Source organism: Danio aesculapii, chromosome 12 (assembly GCF_903798145.1).
Source record: "Danio aesculapii chromosome 12, fDanAes4.1, whole genome shotgun sequence".
Taxonomy (NCBI): domain Eukaryota; kingdom Metazoa; phylum Chordata; class Actinopteri; order Cypriniformes; family Danionidae; genus Danio; species Danio aesculapii.
In genome coordinates, this window is record NC_079446.1 from 14,230,248 (window position 1) to 14,252,879 (window position 22,632).

Consider the following 22,632-nt stretch of genomic DNA (forward strand, 5'->3'; position numbering starts at 1 on the left):
AAGACTTTAGTTTGTTATTTCAGGTGTGTTTGGTTATGGATTAAGGTAAACTCTGCAGGACAGTGGAGCAGAGCGCTTCAATTTTTGTGGAAGACAACTCAGCACTGTTTTCTTCAGGGCACATAAAGTGACAAAGTGATTTGTGTTTCATATGTGTAAAACATGTTTATCTTTAATGGACTGCATTCTTGCTCGACGGCTTGATTATGTTGAAATAGCAAACGGCAAATCAAGTCAAACCCCAGGCTTCATGGAATTTAAAATTGATTAGATATTAAAGGGATAGTTCACCTAAAAAAAAAGGTGAATTTTTTACCAACCCAGGCTCATTCTGAAAACGTAGTCCCACAGACGTTTCTGGAGACCGCGAAATACATCCTGGGAGGTTTGTTATCACGAATCCTTGAGTGGCTGCTGCATGCATTTTTTTGCATCTCAAATTTCTCTCGCAAGAGCCGTTCACGCCCTCACTGTTCTCGCGTAAACCCACCAGAGGCCGCTGTCAACTGAGCGTCTGTCTGACTGGCTGAATGACTGGACGACTGACTGGCCGGCCGGCCAATCGACAGACTCACCCTCCAACCAACGATTTACAAAAGCCGTCTAGAAAAAGAAAACACCTCGTCCGATTTTTACCACGTTTTCAGATTTTACCACATTCTCACCCTGTTATTCACTCGTTCATTTTATTTTTTGGATTCTGTTTTTGTCATCTGATTTCTGCAATGCTCTTCCCCGGACACGAACCCGTTCGTCGTCGTCGTCGTGGTCATCTTCTCTCTGCGTCTCAAGTCTGCCGACAAACACAAACTGGTTGCGGCAGGAAAGCCCTCCACACGGGGTAAGCTGTCAGCCGGTAAGCGCGAAAAGGAACGGCGTCACACTGCCCTGTAGCATTCATTTAAAAAAAATTAAATGCAGCCATATGTACCCCTGACTACATATAAAATATAACCCCGTAAAATATCAATACATTTCAATAAACAATAAATACAAGTGTTAGTTCATCCCAAAATAAAAATTATGCTATTAATTACTCATGTTGTTCCAAGCCTATGAGACATTTTTTCATCTTTTTTTTTTTTTTTTTGGACACAAAATATTTCAGATGAAACATGAGAGCTGCCTCATCCTCTATAAACCTCAACGGTCGTGAGATGTTCAAAGTCCAGGAAAATACAAAAAAAAAAAATATATATATATATATATATATATATATATATATATATATATATATATATATATATATATATATATATATATATATTTTTTTTTTTTTTTTTTTTTTTTTTTTTTTTTTAATAGTAGCAACAAAATATTATCAAGTTGTGAGAATACCTTTGTGCACACAAACACAAAAATAATGACTTTATCCAACAGCTTCTTCTCCTTAATGTTAGTATAGGGTGTGTGTTCACAAGTTCTGTGCAGTGAACAACTCTAATCCACCATTATCCAGGAATTTCAAACGTATTAACTTTGGATCTCATTTATATTAAGTGATCCTACAAAATAACATACTACAAGATTCTCCATGTTTCTGTATGCATCAGGATGCTAACATGACCCAAGGAGTAACCAATGTAAGTAACCGTTTATTAACCATTTACCCATGTATTTAAGCTGTGCCCCTTTTTTAATCAAAGGTGTTTTATGGATTCTTGATTTATTTTAGCTTAAAGTTAAATTACTAGTTTAAATATTGCCATTCCTTATGTGCTTTCTTTTTTCCTTGCTTGTTTTTGTGTTGTTTAGTTGTATGTTCCTCTTAGTCCCTAAATTAAAGCTTTTATGCCAATGTGAATTGCTTATGTTTTGCTTCACTATGCCCCTTCTATGCCTCAGCTTATTTGCTCAATGCTCTATTAGCCTGTAAACAGTAAGGAATTATTTATTTCCCCAGAACAAATAGACTATCTTATAGACAGATCGACAGACAAGCAGATCGGTTGGTTGATTGGTATATTAATTATGTTACAAATTACATTTGAAAACTGAGCATGTGTTAGTAATCATGAATTGTTTGTATTAATGATTTAGTCCAACTTGTGCTAATTCACTACAAATCTGAATGATGGATCACAAAGCTGATTTCTTGGTGTTTTCTTTACAGCAAATGTAAAAATACCATTTAAAATAGCCTCACCTTACTGAATTGCTTATAACGAATATTCATATATAAATTCAACTGAGAAGGATGAAATTAGAGACTATTTACGTAATGTTAGCCACTTTAATGGAATTGACAGGCACACCAGCACATTATTATGACAGGTGATTTGCAAAGACTATCCTGTGCTGCTTGAAAGTTTGTGACACCCTTGCAGAATCTGTGAAAATGTGAATAATAATAAAAAGCGCTATCCTACAAATGTTTTTTTTTTGTAGTACTGTCCTGAGAAATCTATTTTACATAAAAGATGTGTACATATAGTCCACAATACAAAAAAATTGTAAAAATTATTGGTGCTATTATGTGAAAAACACTTGTATTTACTGTATGTACATCGAATGAAGGCCTGCAAATGGACCCTTGAGGAGAAAGATGATTGCGGGGGATTTGTTTGCTACTCTAATGGCACTCAGTCTGATTGCAAACAATGCACACTCACTCTTACATATATCCAAGGTACATCATCGTTGTTCATCTGTCATTGCCTATATCTGTTTTGTTGAACTAATGACATCATCATTAGCTTAAACGCATGTGCGGGTTACTTTACTTCCTGAACAAGTGTTTAGGTCTGAGTTGCTTTCACATTCAGATGAATCAAACTGGAAGGTAGTCTCAGTTCGGTATCCCAGTGTGCTCTTGAAAACTTTTACATTACCAATTTTAATGTGAATCATGTTTCAAAGTAAATTGTCAGTGTGAAAACATACTAATACTTACAGTGGGGAAAGACATATTGAACATGTCACAGTTTTTCTCATAAAAAAAAAACTAATTTCTAAAGGTGCTGTTGGCTTTAATTTTTCATCAGATGTTGGTAACAACCAAAAAAAAAAAACATATATGCAAAGAAACACAAAAATAATTAGTTTACAAATTAAGTTATGTGTAATAAAATGAAATAATGCAGGGAACAAGTATTGAACACATAAAGAAAGGGAGGTGTAGAAAGGCAGTGAAAGCCCAGACAGCAGCTGAAATATCTCAGAAGTAGCCCTCTGCCCTTCATCACTGTAAATCAATATTGGTTGTTTCAGTCCACGATCAACATTACCAGGATAATGACGATGAGACTAGAGTGGACATTTCAGCAAAACAATGATTCAAAACACAGACAATGAAACTCTCAAATGCTTTCATTGTCTTCATTCTCCATATGAGAGGCGTCTTTAAGCTGCCATTGTTATTACACATAACTATTTTTTCAGATTTGTTTTGCTTTGCTTTATATTTATGTCTGTAATTTTTGGGTTTTTACCAAAATCTTGTTCAATTCCATGTCAACAGCTCCTTATAAAATATTATCCTCAGGAAAATAAATGACCTGTTCAATACTTTCCTCCTCTGTATTAGGATCTTGATGTCTTGCCATCAATTACAAAAGAAACACGAAATAAAAAGTTGACTTTTACACATCTTCATACAGCAAAAAGTTTTAAATTTCATGCCTTTTCATTATTTTTCTGTTTGGCTGAGCACCCATTTGAGATTGAGGTGCTTGATTTTGTGAATTATATTTTAAAAGTTACTGTGTAAACATAAAACTGTCCTTTTTTAATACAAATTTAGCAGTTTTACAAATTTGATAAAATATTTTCACAGATTTTACAAAAAATATAGCGGGGTTGGATAAACAGAAAGAAAGAGAGACTAACACAATCTCACAACAATTCGTAACTTTTTAATTTAGTGACAAATTTGTATGAATTCATACAAATGGTATTCGTAAAATTTAGTATTATTTGCTCATCCCCCAATAATGGTTGGGTTTAGGGGCGGGTTTAGGGCGGGGTAAGGGCCACCTTTTTAAATTTGTAAATTTTTATATGACTGAAGTCATATAAATTAGCCACAAAACTGAGAAAACGTAAAATAGTTACGTTTCCTTGTGAGATCAGGCTGGAAAGGCAAAGTAACAGACCACCTTGGCAGTACAAAGTTTAAAACCATGCAAATAGAAAAGAGAAAATAGGAAGGATGACAGAAAGTTTTAGAGAAAAGACAGGCAGTACTATACCACGCAGTGTCTCTGAAGTAATGCACTAGATGCTCCACTCCTATTGCCAGTGTTTTGCAGAGGCAGAGGGAGATAAAGAATAAAGAAAAATCAGTCATTGACAGATTTACACACAGATGCCAGGGGGAGAAGAGGAAGACGCACAACATAAAAGGCACATTTTTTGTACTGTAGCATTACTACAAAAAAATTAACGAATTAAACAGCCAATTCAGCCATAACATTTGTTTTCTTGCTTCATGTGAACAAGAGCAAAAAAGAAAATATAGGGAAGGGCATTCAATTCCATGCTCATTAGTACATGTAAATATAGACAGAATAAAGGTTTTTATCTGGACTATTAAATGCAAGCACAGTGCTAAGAGTCACATATTTGTCGTCATTCTCAGTGGGATCCCACAGTGCCAGATCAAAAGATGTACTGTAATGAACTAGCAGCTCTCTTTCCAAATACTAGTCTCTCACAGCTTGCAACTGACGGCATTGAGTCATTACAACATCACAAGCACTTTCAACAAGACCATTTTTCTGAAGTCATGCAATAGATGTATAAGGAAAAAAACGGAAGGATTAATTACTAATATTATACTATATCTTTAAAATCACAGCTGTATTCAACACTGACGTGTCATGACAGCTTTATAATCATGACATGACACAAGATTGCATGCATGCGTATGACTGTCATTGGCTGCATTTACACTGCATGGTTCAAGTGACCCAATTCCGATTTTTTTCTCCCATGTGGCACAGATCGGATATGGCCCATGTACGTGTAAGCAGGAAAAAAAAAATCGTATGGATTCTGATTTACTCAAATCAGATTCATATGTGGACATTTATCTGATATGAATCTGATCTGTGTCCTTGTGTTTGCAGTGTAAGCAGATAGATCGGATTTTCACCTGTCAATGCTAGTCGCGCATCATTAAAAACCATTGCAAAAGTTTTTGAGTCCCAAACCTTAAATCTCATATACTAGGACAAAAAACTCTTTTATATTGTCATGTAGCTTAAGTATTTAATACTATTTAGGTACATTTGGGTACAAATATGCACCTTTTAGGTACCACCGTGGACTATTTTGGTACAAATATGTATCTTTTAAAAAGGTATTGCCCCAGTGACAGCTTCTGTTCCTTTATTTCTGAGAGTGTGGAAATGGAATTAAGATGCTTACTGGTTTAAAAAAGCTGAGATTAAAAGAACATGACCAAAAGAGAACTTTTCGATCATAAAAATTAGCAAAACAACTTGTCAAAGTAATGTTTTATTTTCAGCTGTCATTGCCTCGGTCATTCCGTCTTTGCCATGTACAGTGTAAATAAGTCACGTTTAAAAGATGATGTAAAAGGGACGTCAAAAAAAATAAATCAGACAAGGTCCCAAAATCTTAATTGACCATCCGGATCTGCAGTGTAAATGCAGCCATTAAGTGTCATTCGGTCAGTTGTGTCATTTTTAATGCTTAAAGATTTAAAGATTACAGTTTGAGATGTCTTTGTTAAGACAACTTGACATTACCAGGATAGCATAACTTGTTATAATTATGTCATAAACATGATTGTCATGAGGCCATAATAATTGTCATTTTTGATCCTTTTTTCAGTGGAATGAAATAATTTCTAATTAAAATTTCTAAATAAAAGTTTAATTACAAAAGTTTTATAAACATTTTATAACAGTGTAATTAATATTCAATTACATTTAATTACATTTTAGTCACAAATTCAAAGTGTACCACTGTAGTTGAGATCAAGAAAAATATTAATGAGACTGTTAAAAGATTTATGACACAAGTATAATGTCTTCCAGTCATGTTTATGACGGATTCATGACAAGTTATATTGTCTTGGTAATTCTAAGTTTTTATAACAAATACAAAGACAGCTTATGATGTATTTGGTCAAGTTGTCATAACAAAAGACGTCTTAAACAATGTCACCTTTGCATTTAACATGGGCTGCATTTACACTGCAGATCTTGATGGTCAATTCCGATTTTGTGATGCTTACATCATCTTTTAAAAGTGACTCGTATTAGATTGTCTGTATTTACATGGCACAAGGCAAAAGGCGCAATGGGCAGGAAAAAAAAAGAGTGGGCGCTGACTGACAGCTGATAATAAAAGAGCGCTCTTTTCTCCATTCCTTGGGACTCAAAACTTAAACCAGACTTTACTGAAGTCTGTTCAAAAATGAAAGTGCCAGGGTTGACATCATTCACTATGGTTTTTATTGACGCGCGACTCACATTGACCGGTGAAAATCCGATCTACCTGCTTACACTGCAGACATGAGGGCACGGATCCTATTCATATTGGATAATTTCCACATGTGAACAAGGCCTGAATCTGATTTGAGTAAATCGGAATGCATGTGATTTTTTCCAGCTTACTGTTATGATTATCAGCGATCTAGCTGTTGCAGATCACTAACAGACTACAAATCCACCATTATGGACTACAAGATCCAGTCATGCACCACACACTCACACCATTTCCTGATCCTGACTGTTTACACACACAGCCAGAGGATTGTCAAAGACGGATTACGTGGACTATTTATACAGCGCGCTCACACACACACACACACGCACACGCACACGCACACGCACACGCGCGCGCGCGCGCGCACACACACACACACACACACACACACACACACACACACACACACACCAGGGCTGAGTCTTGTTTGTCTGTCGTTAACATTACGATGCGTTTTCCTTGCCTTATCCTGCCATGGTTTTGACCCTAGCCTTGTTTGTTTGTTTGTTTGATTACATTGCCTGCTGCCTGCCTGTACGGACCAATCGCCTGTTATTCGACCACGACTCTGGACTCCCTATATACAACCATTAGCTCTTGATTGTGATCACTGCCTCTCTGACCATTCACTTAATAATAAAGTCAATAATCAGCTTCTCCCTTGTGACACTTACACGTACATGGGCCATATCCGATCTGTGCCACTTAGGAGAAAAAAATGGAAATTGGGTCACTTGAACCATGCAATGTAAATGCAGCCGTGATGTAATTGAGAAAATGACACTTTATGACAGTTATCATAAGCATGCATGAAATCTCATTTATATTCATGATGTGTCATGTCATGATTTTAAATGACTTATGAACACCCCATTCAAGTATAGCGTCACCAATTTAATTGAAAACAGTGGATCCTGTTCTATTGACAACAATTTCAATGTTCTATGAAAAATGATCAATGAATACATGTACATAAAAATATTATTCTTTGCAAGTATCACAACTGTGTGGCTTTAATGATTATACAGAAAAACTCCACTGGTCTCCAGATTCTAATCAAGCTGGCAGAGAGGACACATTAGGACAATGAAACCAAAAGGACTAAAAATGATGGACTGTTTCAGCACTGGAATGAGATTGGATGGGGGATTTGTGTGCATGACAAGGGTGCACAAGGGTAAGGCGGGTGGGCATGCAGCAAGCACTAGGGCTGGTGCACAAACTGGTTGGGTTGGTCTGAGTTAAGGACTCACTCTGTCTATGGTGACGTGGTGCACATGGCCGTACACTCCCCTTCTGTGAGTGTCGCCAAGAAGAGATGACAGGGGCAAGCAACATGCCCTGTACAAAGGAAGAAAGACAGTAAAGTGATCCCAGCACCATATACGCACATACCAATACACAGTTATAATATGAAAGTCACATATCTATCCAACATAGACTCATTCTGAAAACGTAGCCCTATATACATTTCTGGAGATCGCAAATTATGTAGCCAGAAGAACGTATGGCTTCATTTTGCTTTTAAAACGAGCGATACGAGGTGGTATGATGCCATTCCTTACCTCCGTATGGACAGCTTTCCCACTGTTACCAGTTTGTCCAGTCAACGCAGAGAGAAGTTGACCACAACGACTGAATTTGAGTCCGAAAGCAGTTCCAGAAAGCAGATAAGACAAAAGCAGAATCCAAAAAATAAAATAAACAAATAAATAACAGGGTGAGAATGTAGTAAAATCTGAAAATGTGGTAAAAATCAGCAAGTACTGGAATGCTGTTCGGTTCCGTTTAGTGAAGTGTCAGGTCAATCGGTGCTTTTGAAAACACTATTGGTTGGGTTTAGGGAAAGAGGGTAGGTCAGTTGATTAGTCAGTCAGTCAGTCAGTCGATAGCGGCCTCTGGTGGACTTGCGCTAGAACAGCAGGCGCGATCTGAAAAAGTGTACACAGCGGCCTCTGGTGGATTCGCAAAAAAAAAATTTTCTAACAATGTAGCTCCCGTGGCAGTCTCCAGAAATTTATATAGCGGTACGTTTTCAGAATGAACCTGGGTTGTATCTATCAGTCTTGTTTCTCAAACCGGACAAAACCAAATAATTTGTAGTCAGAATGATCAGGAGATCTACCATCATACAAAACTCCCATTTGTGCAAACTCCTGCTGAAATGGTTGTTTCCTTGGCATGAAACCTCACAAAGCAACGGTAAATGGACTCCAGTGCACACCTTCGTAACTACTCAGCACATTCATGTACAACTTCGCTGTGAAAATTAATATATAATTCAACCAATAATGAACATTTACTCATTGTTTCCTAACCCTCAAGTGGTTCCACACCTATATTTCTTTCTTCTGTTGAACACAACTAAAATATTTTAGAGAAAGCTGAAACCATTGACATCTGTGTGCACATGACATTGAAAAAACAAATACTATTGAAGTCAATGTTTACAGGTTTTCAGCATTCTTCAAAATATCTTATTTTGTGTTTAACAGAAGAAACTAAGATTTGAAACAAGGAGTGACTAAACGATAATAGAATTGTCATCAGTAAAGTATCCCTTTAAGGAACTCATATAACTCATGTATGATCAGATGATTTATTTTTGCATAAAGTCTGATTCACTTTTAGATGGCAACATGTTAAGCAACCAACAACAATTTTATTTGTATTTAATTTTTTCAATTCAATTCACCTTTATTTGTATAGCGCTTTTACAATGTACATTGTGTCAAAGATGCTTCACATAAATTGTAAATTGAAACAGTGTCCATCCAGTTTTCAGTGTTTAAGATCAGTTTAGTTTAGTTCAGTTCAGTGTGGTTTAATAATCACTACTGAGAGTCCAAACACTGAAGAGCAAATCCATCAATGGGCAGCTCTACAGATCGGCAAGGAAAAAACTTCACCAATTGACAAAAGTGAAGAATTAAAAACAAAACCTCGAGAGAAAGCAGGCTCAGTTGGGCACGACCATTTCTCCTGTGGCCAAATGTCTTGTGCAGAGCTGCAGTCTAGGCACTGGATTTGTATGTATTGTTTAGGTGCAGATAAACTGGAAATCTACTGTATGGCATCTGTCTGATTCTTTCTTGCTTAAAATTTTATTATATAGTATACTGTATAAATTTCCTTGGTTACTAAACATTTTTTGTTGTGTAGCAAGACAGGGTCGAGAAACATGGGAGAAGAGGAAAGCTGAGAAGAGAAGCTCCAGAAGGATATAGGGAATAGTGACAGCAGCGAGAACAGAGAACAGAAACCGCTAATTATATGGCTCTACCTCACCCCACAACTCTAAACCTAACCTCCTAAACTCCTAAAATTGGAGTTTCTTTTTAAATCATTTCATTTGTTTGTTTTAAAGACCTATTCCAAAATTTGAACCACATGAGCAGCAATTTGAACCACATGAGACTCCAGAGAAGCAAGCTGTGACATACAGGGGGAACACACTCCCCCCTAGTGACTGATGTACTCCTCCATCACTGCATTGACTGTCCTGAGCAACACATGTCTCTCTTGCAAAAAGTGATCAAAACCGGCACAAGGTGAGAAACACTGGCAGCAGCTCCAGGCAATTGATATGCCAATGCATTCGGTTCCAGCCACAAACCCAAGGTTGCATGATTATTTTAAACGATACCCCTGGAAAAGACAGGGAAAATCTGAAGGGAAGAACATTGTACTTCCATGCTTTACCTTCAAACATAGAGCAAAGAAATGGTCTGTGATGGCATACATATTCTTTAAGTCAATGCACTTCTGCATTAGCATTTTTAATTACCCAGGAGGATTAGGGTCTCAGAAAGGTGGAGATGAGTGCAGTACAGCTCTTACCTGGATCCTAGAATCGCACAGAGAGGCTGGAGGCACAAGGGAAAGGGATCTGTTGGCCTCCTGTCCACTGGAAAATATACTTCAGAGCTATGGGTAAGGAATCAGCGCATCACCCACCAGCAGTCCCCAAAGCATCGCATCCAGGGACTGAGAAAATTGCTCTCCTTCTTCAGATAATCATCATCATAATCATTGACTATTGCTTATCTTGGGGGCTGCACCCCCAGAAGAGACACCCAGACTTCTCTCTTCACACAGACACTTCATCAAGCTCCTCTGGAGGGATTCCGAGGCAAGTGTGTCCTGGGTCTTCCCCGAGGCCTCTTATCAGTGGGACAAGCCTGGTACACCTCCCAAGGTAGGTGTTCAGTACACATCCAAAACAGATGCTTGAGCCACCTCAACTGGCTTCTCTCGATGTGGAAGAGCAGCGGCTCTACTTTGAGTTACTCCCGGGTGACAGCTCCTCACTCAATCTCTGATGGTGCACCTTGCTACCTTGCAAAAGCGTGGTTGCTTGTATTCAAGATCTTGTCCTTTCGGTTATGAACCAAATCTCATGATCATAGGAGGAATGCTCTCCTTAAAAAAGATTTTCTAGTTAGATCTCGGCCGTCCACTATAGGTGCTTTACCTCAGGAATGCTTCACAATCTCCAATGTTGCTTAATGGCAGCCAAACATGGGATTGCCTTTCTGCAGATCTGATCAAATGGGCCACAGGTGAGATGTTACTGTTTGCAGCAATGGAGCAAAATCAGTGTCTGCAGCACAGACAGCAGACAAGGGTTTAAACCAGGGGTGACCATCCTTGTTCCTGTGGATTTACTTTCCTACCTTACATTTCAGTTGCAACCCATATCAAACACACCTGCCTGTAATTATCAAGTGCTGTTCAGGTCCTAATTAATTGGTTCAGGTGTGTATGATCAGGGTTGGAGCTAAAATCTACAGGAAGGTAGATCTCCAGGAACAGGGTTGAGCACCCCTGGTTAAAACCTTGGCCAAGGCTCACATACCAATTTTAGTAACTGCCCAGGAAACATGGCTTTCGACTCCTTGCTGAAATAAGACAGCAACCATCCCAGAGAGATCAATGTGTTCTTCAGACCTCTCAGTATGCGAACCGCTGTGCAGGTAGCAATGGAGGGACTCAGAATTGCAACAGAGCAAGCCACGATTGCAGTGCAGCCATAGATATCCTCTTGCATTGTGGGCATGCGCTATTCGCAAGAACTGTCTCTATGTGCTGCATGCCCAGACACAAAACATTTTCACAGTGATACGATTAAATATCTGAACTATTTCCGTAACAACTTTACCGGTAAAAAAAAAAAAAAAAAAAAAAATGCTGTTCACATAGAAGAGGTCGGGCTTTTGTTGATGGTTTCACTTTTATTTTAAGCTTTAGCATTCATGCAGTTGCTTAAGCGCTGAAGCACGAACAGTAGCTAAATGTTTACCGATTTGACGACATTACAAATTCTGTGGATGAATAAGTATTGTGAACAACTTCGATGAAAACATATGGAGGAACACTTTACCATGTCAAGCTGTACATAATATGTGTGTGTGCTGGCGCTCACCGGCTCCTTCTCATGCACACACGTCAAGCAACTGAAGCAGAGCTTGAAGGTAAACAGCCGTTTACCATAAGCATTTTATCGATAACTTTTTACACAGTTGGCATTAATAATGAACATAGAATTGTTATCTGACTAACATCTAGCAGCTAAATGTGTCAGGAAAAATATTCAAAGGCTTTTATTTTCATAAACAGCACTGACGTGAATATGTCTGAATGTTCTGATTGGCTGGAGTAGACATCGCATGTAAGAAGGGTATAAACGGTGGTCGAAGCCAGCTACAAGTAGGTGGGAATTGAGCACCAAGTTGATGGGTGTTCAAGCTCAAGTGGGCTGTACAAACCTGGAGTTTTTATGTATTTAATGTCTTGTACATGACACGGAGTCTAATATTGTGCTTTATGAATGTCTACACCTACCCCAACTCTAAACCCAACCTTACAGTAACCTGTTGTGTTTTTTTTTTATGTCTACACCTACCCCAACCCTAAACCCAACCTCACAGTAACCTGATGTGTTCTATTAATATCTCCTCCACCTACACCACCTAAACCCAACCTACTTGTGGTTTAAGGCCCTCCCACTTGGAGGTCACACAACTACTTGTGGTGTAATCCCTCCCACTTGGAGGTCTCGGGCTGCATTGATACCTACTTGTCTCACGTCAGTGCATTCTAAACGTGAACGTGCTCTTTCTGACAATTTTCCGTCTGCGTTCACACAGAGCAGCATTCCGACAAATTACCGGTTATGTTACAACACCTCTTTCTGGAAAACTATCTGAATGAATTAGCGGTATTATCAAAAAGGGCCTATTCACACATGATCCCTTTCCAGAAAATTGCAGGTAATTTTCCGGAAAGGTCTGTATGTGTGAAAAAGCCTATGATCTCAACCATCATCCTATGACAGGAAACCACTTATTTCTGTTAAGTGTACAAATTTACTGGACTGACAACCATATTTAACTGTGAGATTGCATCTAAAATGGCATTGATTGACCCAATGATACTTGTAATAATGATAATGTATACAATGTTAAATGTGATGATTAGTAATGTTATTTCTGAGTCAAATGTCAAAAATTATTCCAGTACTTTTTGCTATGGTATTGAGAATCATGACATTTGACTTTTATAAGTAACTTAAGGTGCTTTCACACCTAGACTTTTGTTTCAGAACCTGGTGCATTTGCCCAGTTAGTGTGGTTTGTTTGGCATATGTGAAACTAGCAATCACGCTCAGATCCATGCCAAAACAATCGGTCCGAGATCGTCTGAATGAGGTGGTCTCGGCTCGATTAAAACGAACTCTGGAGCGGATCGATTGTAATGAGAAAGCAATGCGATCTGAACCAGGCTATACCACAGTGTATTATGGATATGTAATAGGCCTATATATGGCTATATGAAAACAGAATTATGAATAGAGCAGGATGTCATTCCAACCGGTAAATGTGCGTTTCATGTCAAATACGAAAGTGAAAGCATGCTAACTATTAACGAGAGCTGTTAGGAAAATTGACCCGACAGCAGTCTTGGTTTATCTGTTATTTCTCTCTATAATGTAAAGCCTATAATGCAAAATTGTAGCCAATATTTTAAACTCATTAAATTTATATTTGGTGACTACACCATTTTAAATGAATTTCTTATTGCTCATCATCATAAATTAAAATAAGGAAGCATGACAGCTGAGGGACTGCACAAAATAAACGGTGAAACCCTGACCAATGTGAGAAGAGTTTACTCGAATGTGACTTGTTTAAGCTATTTTGGTCCATTTAGAAACTTTGCCGTGTGAAAGCGGACCGTACCAAGAACAAAGTGCAACATTGTAACAAGTTTAATCCCTGTTTCGGAAAAAAAGAATCGATCCACATGTGTAAAAGCACCCTTAGTCAACGCACCCAGTTCAACACACAAATAACCATTTGAAGGTTGAATAACAATATTTTCCAAAGGTCCTTTTCCTTTACTAACTATTGAAAAACAGAAAGTATTACTATGGATTAACTACATCAGACACACAGGAAAACTCAATTACTGCCACATGATCGTCCCTTGCTTTGGGCTGTTTGATTTTGTCAGCTGTTAACACCATTTGTGAACTGATCACTCTGAGGCAACTTTTTAAATAAAAACTACATTGTTGTTTCCTGTTCTCAATGACCCTGAAAGTACAGGCCAACAACCACCATCTGAGAATGCTTTTTCTCAGAGCTTGGAAATAAATAATTCACATCCTTCATACAGTTGTGTTACCTGGACTACAGACAAACATTCTAAGAGATTCATTCAAAAATGAAAATGTACTCACAATTTACTTTTGTACTCCTGCAATTATACTCACATTATGTGGCTTCCACAGGGTTTGAGTATCCTTGTCCTGGTGCTCTAATGACAACTTGTTACCATCTAAACCATCCAGGCAGTGGCACTGCATATCTTCCACTGGAGAAGACTAGGGAAAATTAAAATAAGATGTATTGCCAAGTAAAACACATCATTGACAGAATAAAATTACACACTGGTCATGTGTTGTTTTTCTTAAGACATTCACAATACATTACAATGCACTATATCTCAGGCCCTTCATACGGTGGCAGAGAAGTGCAAAACAACATTACAAAGTGTGAAACAATTTTACGAAGCTCGCGACAAATTTACATTTTGGAAAACATTTTATCTATCAAAAGACACAATTACATAAGAAAAACAATGTGAAATAAATTTACATTTTAGAAAAAAAATTCACACGACGCAAAACACTTTTACCAGTCCTGAAACAAATTTACAATGACAGATTCTTTACATAAAGGGAATGTACCACACACTGCAAGTGACGCGGTGAAAAGTGTTGTTGTCGTTGGTGGTGATTGCGGTAAATTCGTTTTGTGAAGTACATGACGTAAATAAAATTTATGGTGACCAAACATAGACTGCAGTCGAGGAATGTTTTGCCCGTTTTGTGGCAAACACATGAGCAGCTTAACACGGTTTTGCTTTACGTGTGGTCAGTGTTTAGACTTTCTAAAGAATGTGGACCAGACGGAAGCACTAAACGTACTGCATCAATGTGTTTAATATTTTAACGAGGGCCACTCATACGCTGTAATCATAGACATGATGTCAAGTCTACAGGGTGTAAACATCTGCTTGAAGACTCTTAAAATTAAACTGAATGAAGCCAGTGTTACGGTAACTGGTATAATTATGTGACTCTTCACGTTCATCACTTTTTCACAGCAACAAAACATGCTCATGCCAAATAAATATTCTTATTACTTGGTGTCAGTGTCATTGTAAACATTATTGATTTTAATATTTGTGTGGCAGAACAGTATATAACCAAAATGAATGTAAAGAAATAATTACAATTGACATGTCATCAACGGGATTCAAACCCAAGTCAAAAAGTTCAGCACAAGTATCAATCGACCATGCTCGAGTGACGTCACTGTCGCTGTCACCGGACGGTAGCTTCGCTGCGTTTGTTTGGAGTTTAGATTCGCAATTTACATTTTTATCATAAAATACCTCCTCATTCACTAAATATTTATCTCTCCTACTAGGGGTGAACAAGCCCTTAACACACTCATACAAACAAATCTACTTTTAAACGTTCTGTCTCTCGAGCATCCGCCTGGTGTTTGTAGCTTTAGCCTGCTAGCACCGCTGGTCAGCTAAAGCTACCGACCTCTTTCACTCACTTATTTTCTCACTTACTGGCTTTGCTCTTCACCTTGTACAATGTCGCTTGCGTGTCTGTCCTTGAGTGCAGGAGAAGCATCGATGGAGGCGCTGGAGCTGGAGCTGGAAGCAGTGGAGTCCCAGATTCGCTCGCTGGAGACGAAGCGAGAGGGCTTCAGGGCTATGCTCTTAACCCGTACTCGGTTGTCTGAGGTAAGTGTTCGATACAACGACAATCCTCCTGCTTCCTCAACCCCATGTGCTTCTCTGTCCAGGCCCAGCGCACCGAGGACGCGGCTCACCCAGGCGTCGTTCACGCCGACACCCAGCTACCACGGCCCCTGGGTGCAGCCGCGTAAGGAGCTTACCAAATCCCGGGGCAGAATGTCTCCTCCTCCGGTGTTCGAGATCCCCATGGAGAACCGCTTCGCCCTTCTCCGCGAGACGGGTCGCGATGTGGCCATCATTGGCGACTCAATCGTGCGCCACGTCCGCTCCGCTTCCTCCAAAGGTAACAAAGTACGCACTTTCTGCTTCCCTGGTGCCAGAGTTAAGAATATTTCTGCACAGATAAGAAGGGCTTCAGGAGCCTGATCGAGACGGTTCGACGTACCTCGCCCGCCACGCAGATCATCATTTCTGGACCGCTTCCTACCTACCACCGAGGAAATGAAAGGTTCGGTAGACTTTTTGCTCTGAATGAATGGCTATTAACATGGTGTGAAGAACAGAAATTGCTCTTCGAGCTGGAGCTGAACTCCTGTCGGACAACATCTCCAGAATACTTCGCTCTATCTGACTAGTAAGTAAAAACTCACAAAATTCACAATTTAGCCATACAGACTCCTATTCGTCCCACATAAATAACAGTAATGCATACCTAGCTAACCCCATAGAGACTGTGTCTGTTCCTCGCATTATTAGATCAAGAAACAAACGTACTGTGTGCTCCAGAAATAATCTACTAAGAATTAAACCAGAAAAACCACTAAAAACTGAAAATACTAATTTCATGAAGCTTGGTCTCCTAAACATCAGGTCACTAGCACCTAAAGCACTTATCATAAATGAAATAATAACAGATAACAATCTTAATGCACTCTGTCTCACTGAAACCTGGCTGAAACAAAATGACTATATTAGTTTAAATGAAGCAACTCCTCCAGGATTCTTATATAAACATGAGGCTCGTCAAACTGGTCGTGGTGGTGGAGTTGCGTCAATCTTTAGTGATATTCTTAATGTTAATCAGAGAAACGGACTTATGTTTAGCTCCTTTGAAGTATTAGCGCTTAATGTTGTCTTTCCAAACACTATGCAAAAACCTATGTTATCTCTCGCTCTAATCACCATATATAGACCCCCAGGACCCTATGTCAATTTTCTAAAAAAGTTTTGATTTTATTTCTGACTTACTGGTTAAAACTGATAAAATACTAATTGTAGGATACTTTAACATCCACATAGATGACGCTAACGACACATTAGGGCTCGCGTTTATGGACCTACTACTCTCACTAGGAATAAAGCAAAATGTTATTGGTCCAACCCATCGCCTAAAGCATACACTAGATCTAATTCTGTCTTGTGGAATTGAGGTCATTGATGTAGACATTATACCACAAAGTGATGATATTACAGACCACTACCTCTTACTATATAAGCTGTGTTTACCTGAAATTAGCAGATCCGCTCCGATATATCGCCCTAGTAGAACTATTGTTCCATCCACCAAAGATGAATTTATAAATAACTTACCTGATCTTTCTCTACTTCGAAATGCACCCGCAAACCTCTTCCTTATCTTTAGGCCATGTTCCAAATCCTTACAAGTTAGCTGTTATTAAACCTATTATTAAGAAACCACAACTGGACCCCAGCAACTTAGCTAATTATAGGCCTATTTCAAATCTTCCATTTATATCTAAAATACTATAAAAAGTTGTTTCTGCTCAATTATGCTCCTTTCTGCAGACGAACAATGTTTTTTAAGTGTTTCAGTCAGGTTTCAGAGCTCATCACAGTACAGAAACTGCATTAGTGAAAATAACCAACAATTTACTCTTAGCTGCTGACCAAGGGTGCATCTCGCTATTAGTTCTACTCGATCTTAGTGCGGCATTTGACACCATTGACCATGGTATCCTTATTAATCGCTTAAAGTCTACAGGTGTCCAGGGACAGGCCCTACAATGGTTTAAGTCATACTTATCTGACCGTTACCAGTTTGTGAATATTAATGGACAGCCTTCACAAATCAGCCCAGTAAAATACGGGGTGCCTCAAGGATCAGTTTTAGGCCCTTTGCTGTTTACAATATACATGCTACCCCTGAAGGACATTATTAGAAGACATGGGATCAGCTTTCACTGCTATGCAGATGATACTCAATTACATATTTCAACTAAAACTGAACCTGATGAGATGTCTAAACTGTCCAAGCTAACTGAGTGTATTAAAGATGTTAAAGACTGGATGGCCAACAATTATCTTCTCTTAAACTCAGACAAAACAGAATTATTACTTATTGGGCCTAAATCCTGTACACAGCAGATCTCACAACTCGACCTACAATTAGAGGGATACAAAGTTAGCATTAGCTCTACTATAAAAGATCTGGGTGTCATATTAGACAGCAATTTAACTTTTAAAAATCATATATCCCATGTCACAAAAACTGCTTTCTTTCATCTGAGAAATATCGCTAAGTTACGAAGTATGCTATCCATCTCAGATGCAGAAAAGCTAGTCCATGCTTTTATGACTTCTAGGCTGGACTACTGTAATGCACTGTTTGCTGGCTGCCCAGCATCCTCTATTAACAAACTTCAATTAGTACAAAATGCAGCTGCCAGAGTTCTTACCAGGTCTAGAAAATTTGATCACATCACCCCAATTTTATCCTCCTTACACTGGCTGCCTGTTAAGTTTCGTATTAAATTTGAAATATTGCTTCTTACATATAAAGCTTTAAATAATCTAGCTCCTGTTTATCTAACCAATCTTCTGTCTCGCTACAATCCAACTCGCTCTTTAAGGTCTCAAAATTTAGGGCTTCTGGTAGTACCTAGAATAGCAAAGTCGAGTAAAGGAGGTCGAGCCTTCTCATTTATAGCTCCTAAACTCTGGAATAGCCTTCCTGATAATGTCTGAGGCTCAGACACACTCTCCCAATTCAAAACTAGATTAAATCTGTTCAGTAAAGCATACACTTAGTGCACCACTTAGGGGGCTTCCACACAGGTTCTGCATCTTGTTGATATACACTGTGAACATCAGCTACGCTAATTATTTTCTTTATTCTCCATTTCCACCTGGGGATACTCTTCCCGAGGCCCTCAGACTATGCAGAGTCACTGATTCGATCCAAGACCAATGACGAGATGATCCCAAGGTTTCCATATCCTGGACCAGGCCGAATCCTGAGCAGCTACTGTGATGGTCATGGAAGAGTGGAGAACATGAGACTGATTCCTGTGACGCTCCAGAAACAGACGAGTCTTCGCTGAGGCCAGCTTCCAGCCTCCGCCACTGAGACTGCAGCTCTGCACAAGACGTTTGGCCAGCGGAGAAATTAAAATGATCATGCCCAACTGAGCCTGGTTTCTCTCAAGGTTTTTTTCTTCACTTCCGCCATTAGTGAAGTTTTTTTTTCCCTCTCCGCTGTCGCCACTGGCTTGCATGGTTTGGGATCTGTAGAGCTGCGCATAGTTGGATTTGCCCTTCAATATTTGGACTCTCAGTAGTGATTATTAAACCACACTGAACTGAACTAAACTGAACTTAACTTAAACGCTACAAACTGAACTACACTGTTCCTATTTACTGTGACCTTTTATGTGAAGCTGCTTTGACACAATCTACATTGTATAAGCGCTATACAAATAAAGGTGAATTGAATTGAATTGAATTGACCTATCTAACTGAGCTATTCAGGACTACATGTTGAGGTCGGTTTTGATTTCTTTATCAGTCAACATATGTTGTGCTTTGGTTGTGGACTCGTGTTAACTTTATTATTTATTTATTATTTATTATTATTATTATTTATTTTCATATTTTGAATTTAGAGTGTAACGTGTCTTCATTTAAGTGAGAAAAATCGAAAAACAAAGTAACAAAGTAGAAATGATGGTGAAAAATAATGACAGGAATGGAGTCTGGCATTCATGTACCATAGATATTTACATTAGATGTCGCCTATGCTATTGCTGTCTATTGGAAAGAATGCATCAATAGAGCTACCATTTTAGTATAGGGTAGTGCTCCTTTGAAATGAGTGTGGGACCAAAGTGCAGTGGAGGACTGCCCATTCAGAGACATAGATATATGCATATATACATGTATATATGATCGGGAGTTGGTCAGTATGCAAATATTTTTTATTAATAGGTTTACATTTTGAATATTACAATTTTACATCACTTTTCTACATCGATGGATAAGTGACCGCACGGGCATTGACGACAAAGAGCAGTGTTTGTGTGCATGGAAATGTATGATCCTCCCTGTTATGAAGGACTCGTTCACTTAGCTGACAATAATACAAGTTTCTGGCACCTCAGCATCTTGTTGTCATATTTATTTACATTACTAGCGTAAGCCCTAGTATTTAGTGCGAGCTGGCGCTACTTTGCCTTATGGTCAGGGCAGTAAGAAACTGTATTATCATCAGTACTTGTTTAACACAAATGTTCGTAACATACAAAAACGTAAAAAAAGGAATTCTTACCTATGAAATGTTCTGCTTTTATGCTTTGTTTTTGTTTTTTTTTTTGTTTGCTTATTACTACACCCATACACAGCATACACAAGTCCAGCATCTTCAAACTGGCTTTAGTCTTGACTAGTACGGTTGAATGACATTTGTCCTTGGAGCCCTGCACAAATGTGGCGACGCTATTGACACGTTCAGAGTCCGAATGCAATATCTAGTGTATATATCTATGTTTATGTACAAAATACCACTTGACAACAAAATTAAACTTTTTAAAAAAAGTTAATCCCTTTATAACATCCATTATTGTTACTTTGATAAGACACTGCATAAATAATTAAAATCTGTGAGTGCAATAGTTTGTAGGAAATAATCATTTCAGCACTACCTGTTTGGGACACACACAGATTCTGTTTACATTTGGCATGCAGTCACTGTGCTTCGATCAAACAGAATGAAACATTCAAGTGTGTTTATGTTTGTCCATATCAAGTAGCTTCAGAAATAAATTGCAAACCTTTGTTTTAAAAGTATTTGCTTTACAGATATTTTGTAGTGAAGCCTTTCAGAGAGGGCATAACGACGGTGGGTTGAAATGATATAATGTAAATGCAAATATGATGAATAAAGTGTGTTGTGCTATAAAGATACCCAAATAATACAGTACTGTATATGTATATGACAGCCACATCAATTAAAACACACACATATGCAAGTATAAATTATATTGTGGTGAAATGCTGAGCTATTATAGAAGATTGATCATTGGATCTGTTTTGACAACCACTGGAAGTGGTCAAAAGTGGACAAGCTGAAAGAGTTCTAAATTCCATTTATATATGTATTAGCATCAACCACAATTAATATTAATACCAAGTGTAAACAGGGATTACATGAATACAATATTATTAAATAATATATTTAGAATAATATTAATAATAATAAATATTATTTAATAATATTATTTATTAATAATATTATTTTTACTCACGGGTACCTTCACTATCTCTATAGCCTATGTACTTAAGCAAACGGTCTTGTGATTTTTTTCTTTCTTTTAAAGCTGATGTCTGCTTGTCATAAGTAAATATATATAAATATTACACACCAGCTGCTGGGAGAGCTCAGCGATCATCCTGTCTTTGCTTCTGAGCTCATCTCTCAGTTCTTCAACCTCTTTCAGGAGCAGCGCCACCTACAGAATAACAGAAGACAAAATAACACAAAATAAGACCTCTAAGTACCAAAGCTAATATAAATTTCTGTTTTCAGTAAACAATGCCTAACTGTGTTTACACAAGTGCCTTGCAGTGTCCTGTAGTATTATATGCTAAACTCATTTAAAAGTACTCTGTCTATGTTTTTCTGTAATTATTGGGCATACAGTTTTCATGACTTAGTATCAGAACTGTCCAATTTTGTAGAATATTTTACATTAAAATCCTTTTATCAAACCCAAAGACCTTGGAAATAATTACAAACTGACTTCTTTTTTAAAGTAGTGACCAGAAAAAAAACCCTTTCTTTATTAAAAAATAAACACATTTTAATATATTTCTACTATTAAAAGTATATATTAACTACTGAATGTACCAGCTCTCTTTCTCAACATATTACTAATATAATTTTTTTATGTCTTTGTAATGTTTTCACAAGTAATGACAGTCATTTGCATTTTTAACAAATTGTAAACTAGAAGAAATATTTTTAGAAGAATATTTTATGAAAAAATAACTATTACATACACAGATTCAAATGTGCATGTCTTCAAAAGTGATAACCATTTTATAAAACACATTTTTATTTATTGTGGAAAACTGGAGAACATCTAGATTACACTGGAAGTTATATATAATTTATAACAAAATAGCAAAAGATGTCACCTTTTCATCAAGTAAAGACTGCTCAGTGGATTGTGGAGTCAGAGCCTCTGAAGTTTCTTCAACTGAACAACCAGTCTCCATCTAAAAACAACAACAACAAAATAAAATTTCTAGTGCTGCAATTGAGCCAATACATTATTTCTCTAAAAAGAAGTTTAGTTGTGGTCACAGTAGACATTTCTGCCCCAATTATTTCTATTCTCTTAGACTTTTCCTTTGTGTTGCATACAATAGAATAGCACATTGTACAAGAAGAACCTCAGACATGAAAAAACTAGTTATTTTCTCCAGCAGTGTATCATATCTAGCATTTAAGGAAATAGTTAACACTAAATATTAAATATATGAGTGGTTCTGCAAAGAACATGAGAAACCACACAAAAATAGACATGACGAACTTTTAGCATCCTATTCAAAAGACTTAGGGCTGTAATTGTAAATGTTGAGCAAAGGCTA

The 22,632-nt window shown here is 37.8% G+C and overlaps 1 protein-coding gene across 1 annotated transcript in view; it reads right to left on the reverse strand.

Moving 5' to 3' along the window:
* The window catches only part of ccser2b (coiled-coil serine-rich protein 2b), a 144,484-nt gene that overhangs the window by 14,061 nt on the left and 107,791 nt on the right, over positions 1-22,632 (reverse strand). The window contains 3 exon segments of the mRNA XM_056469811.1: positions 14,237-14,347; positions 21,402-21,488; positions 22,177-22,257. Coding sequence (XP_056325786.1) covers positions 14,237-14,347; positions 21,402-21,488; positions 22,177-22,257 — 279 coding nt within the window.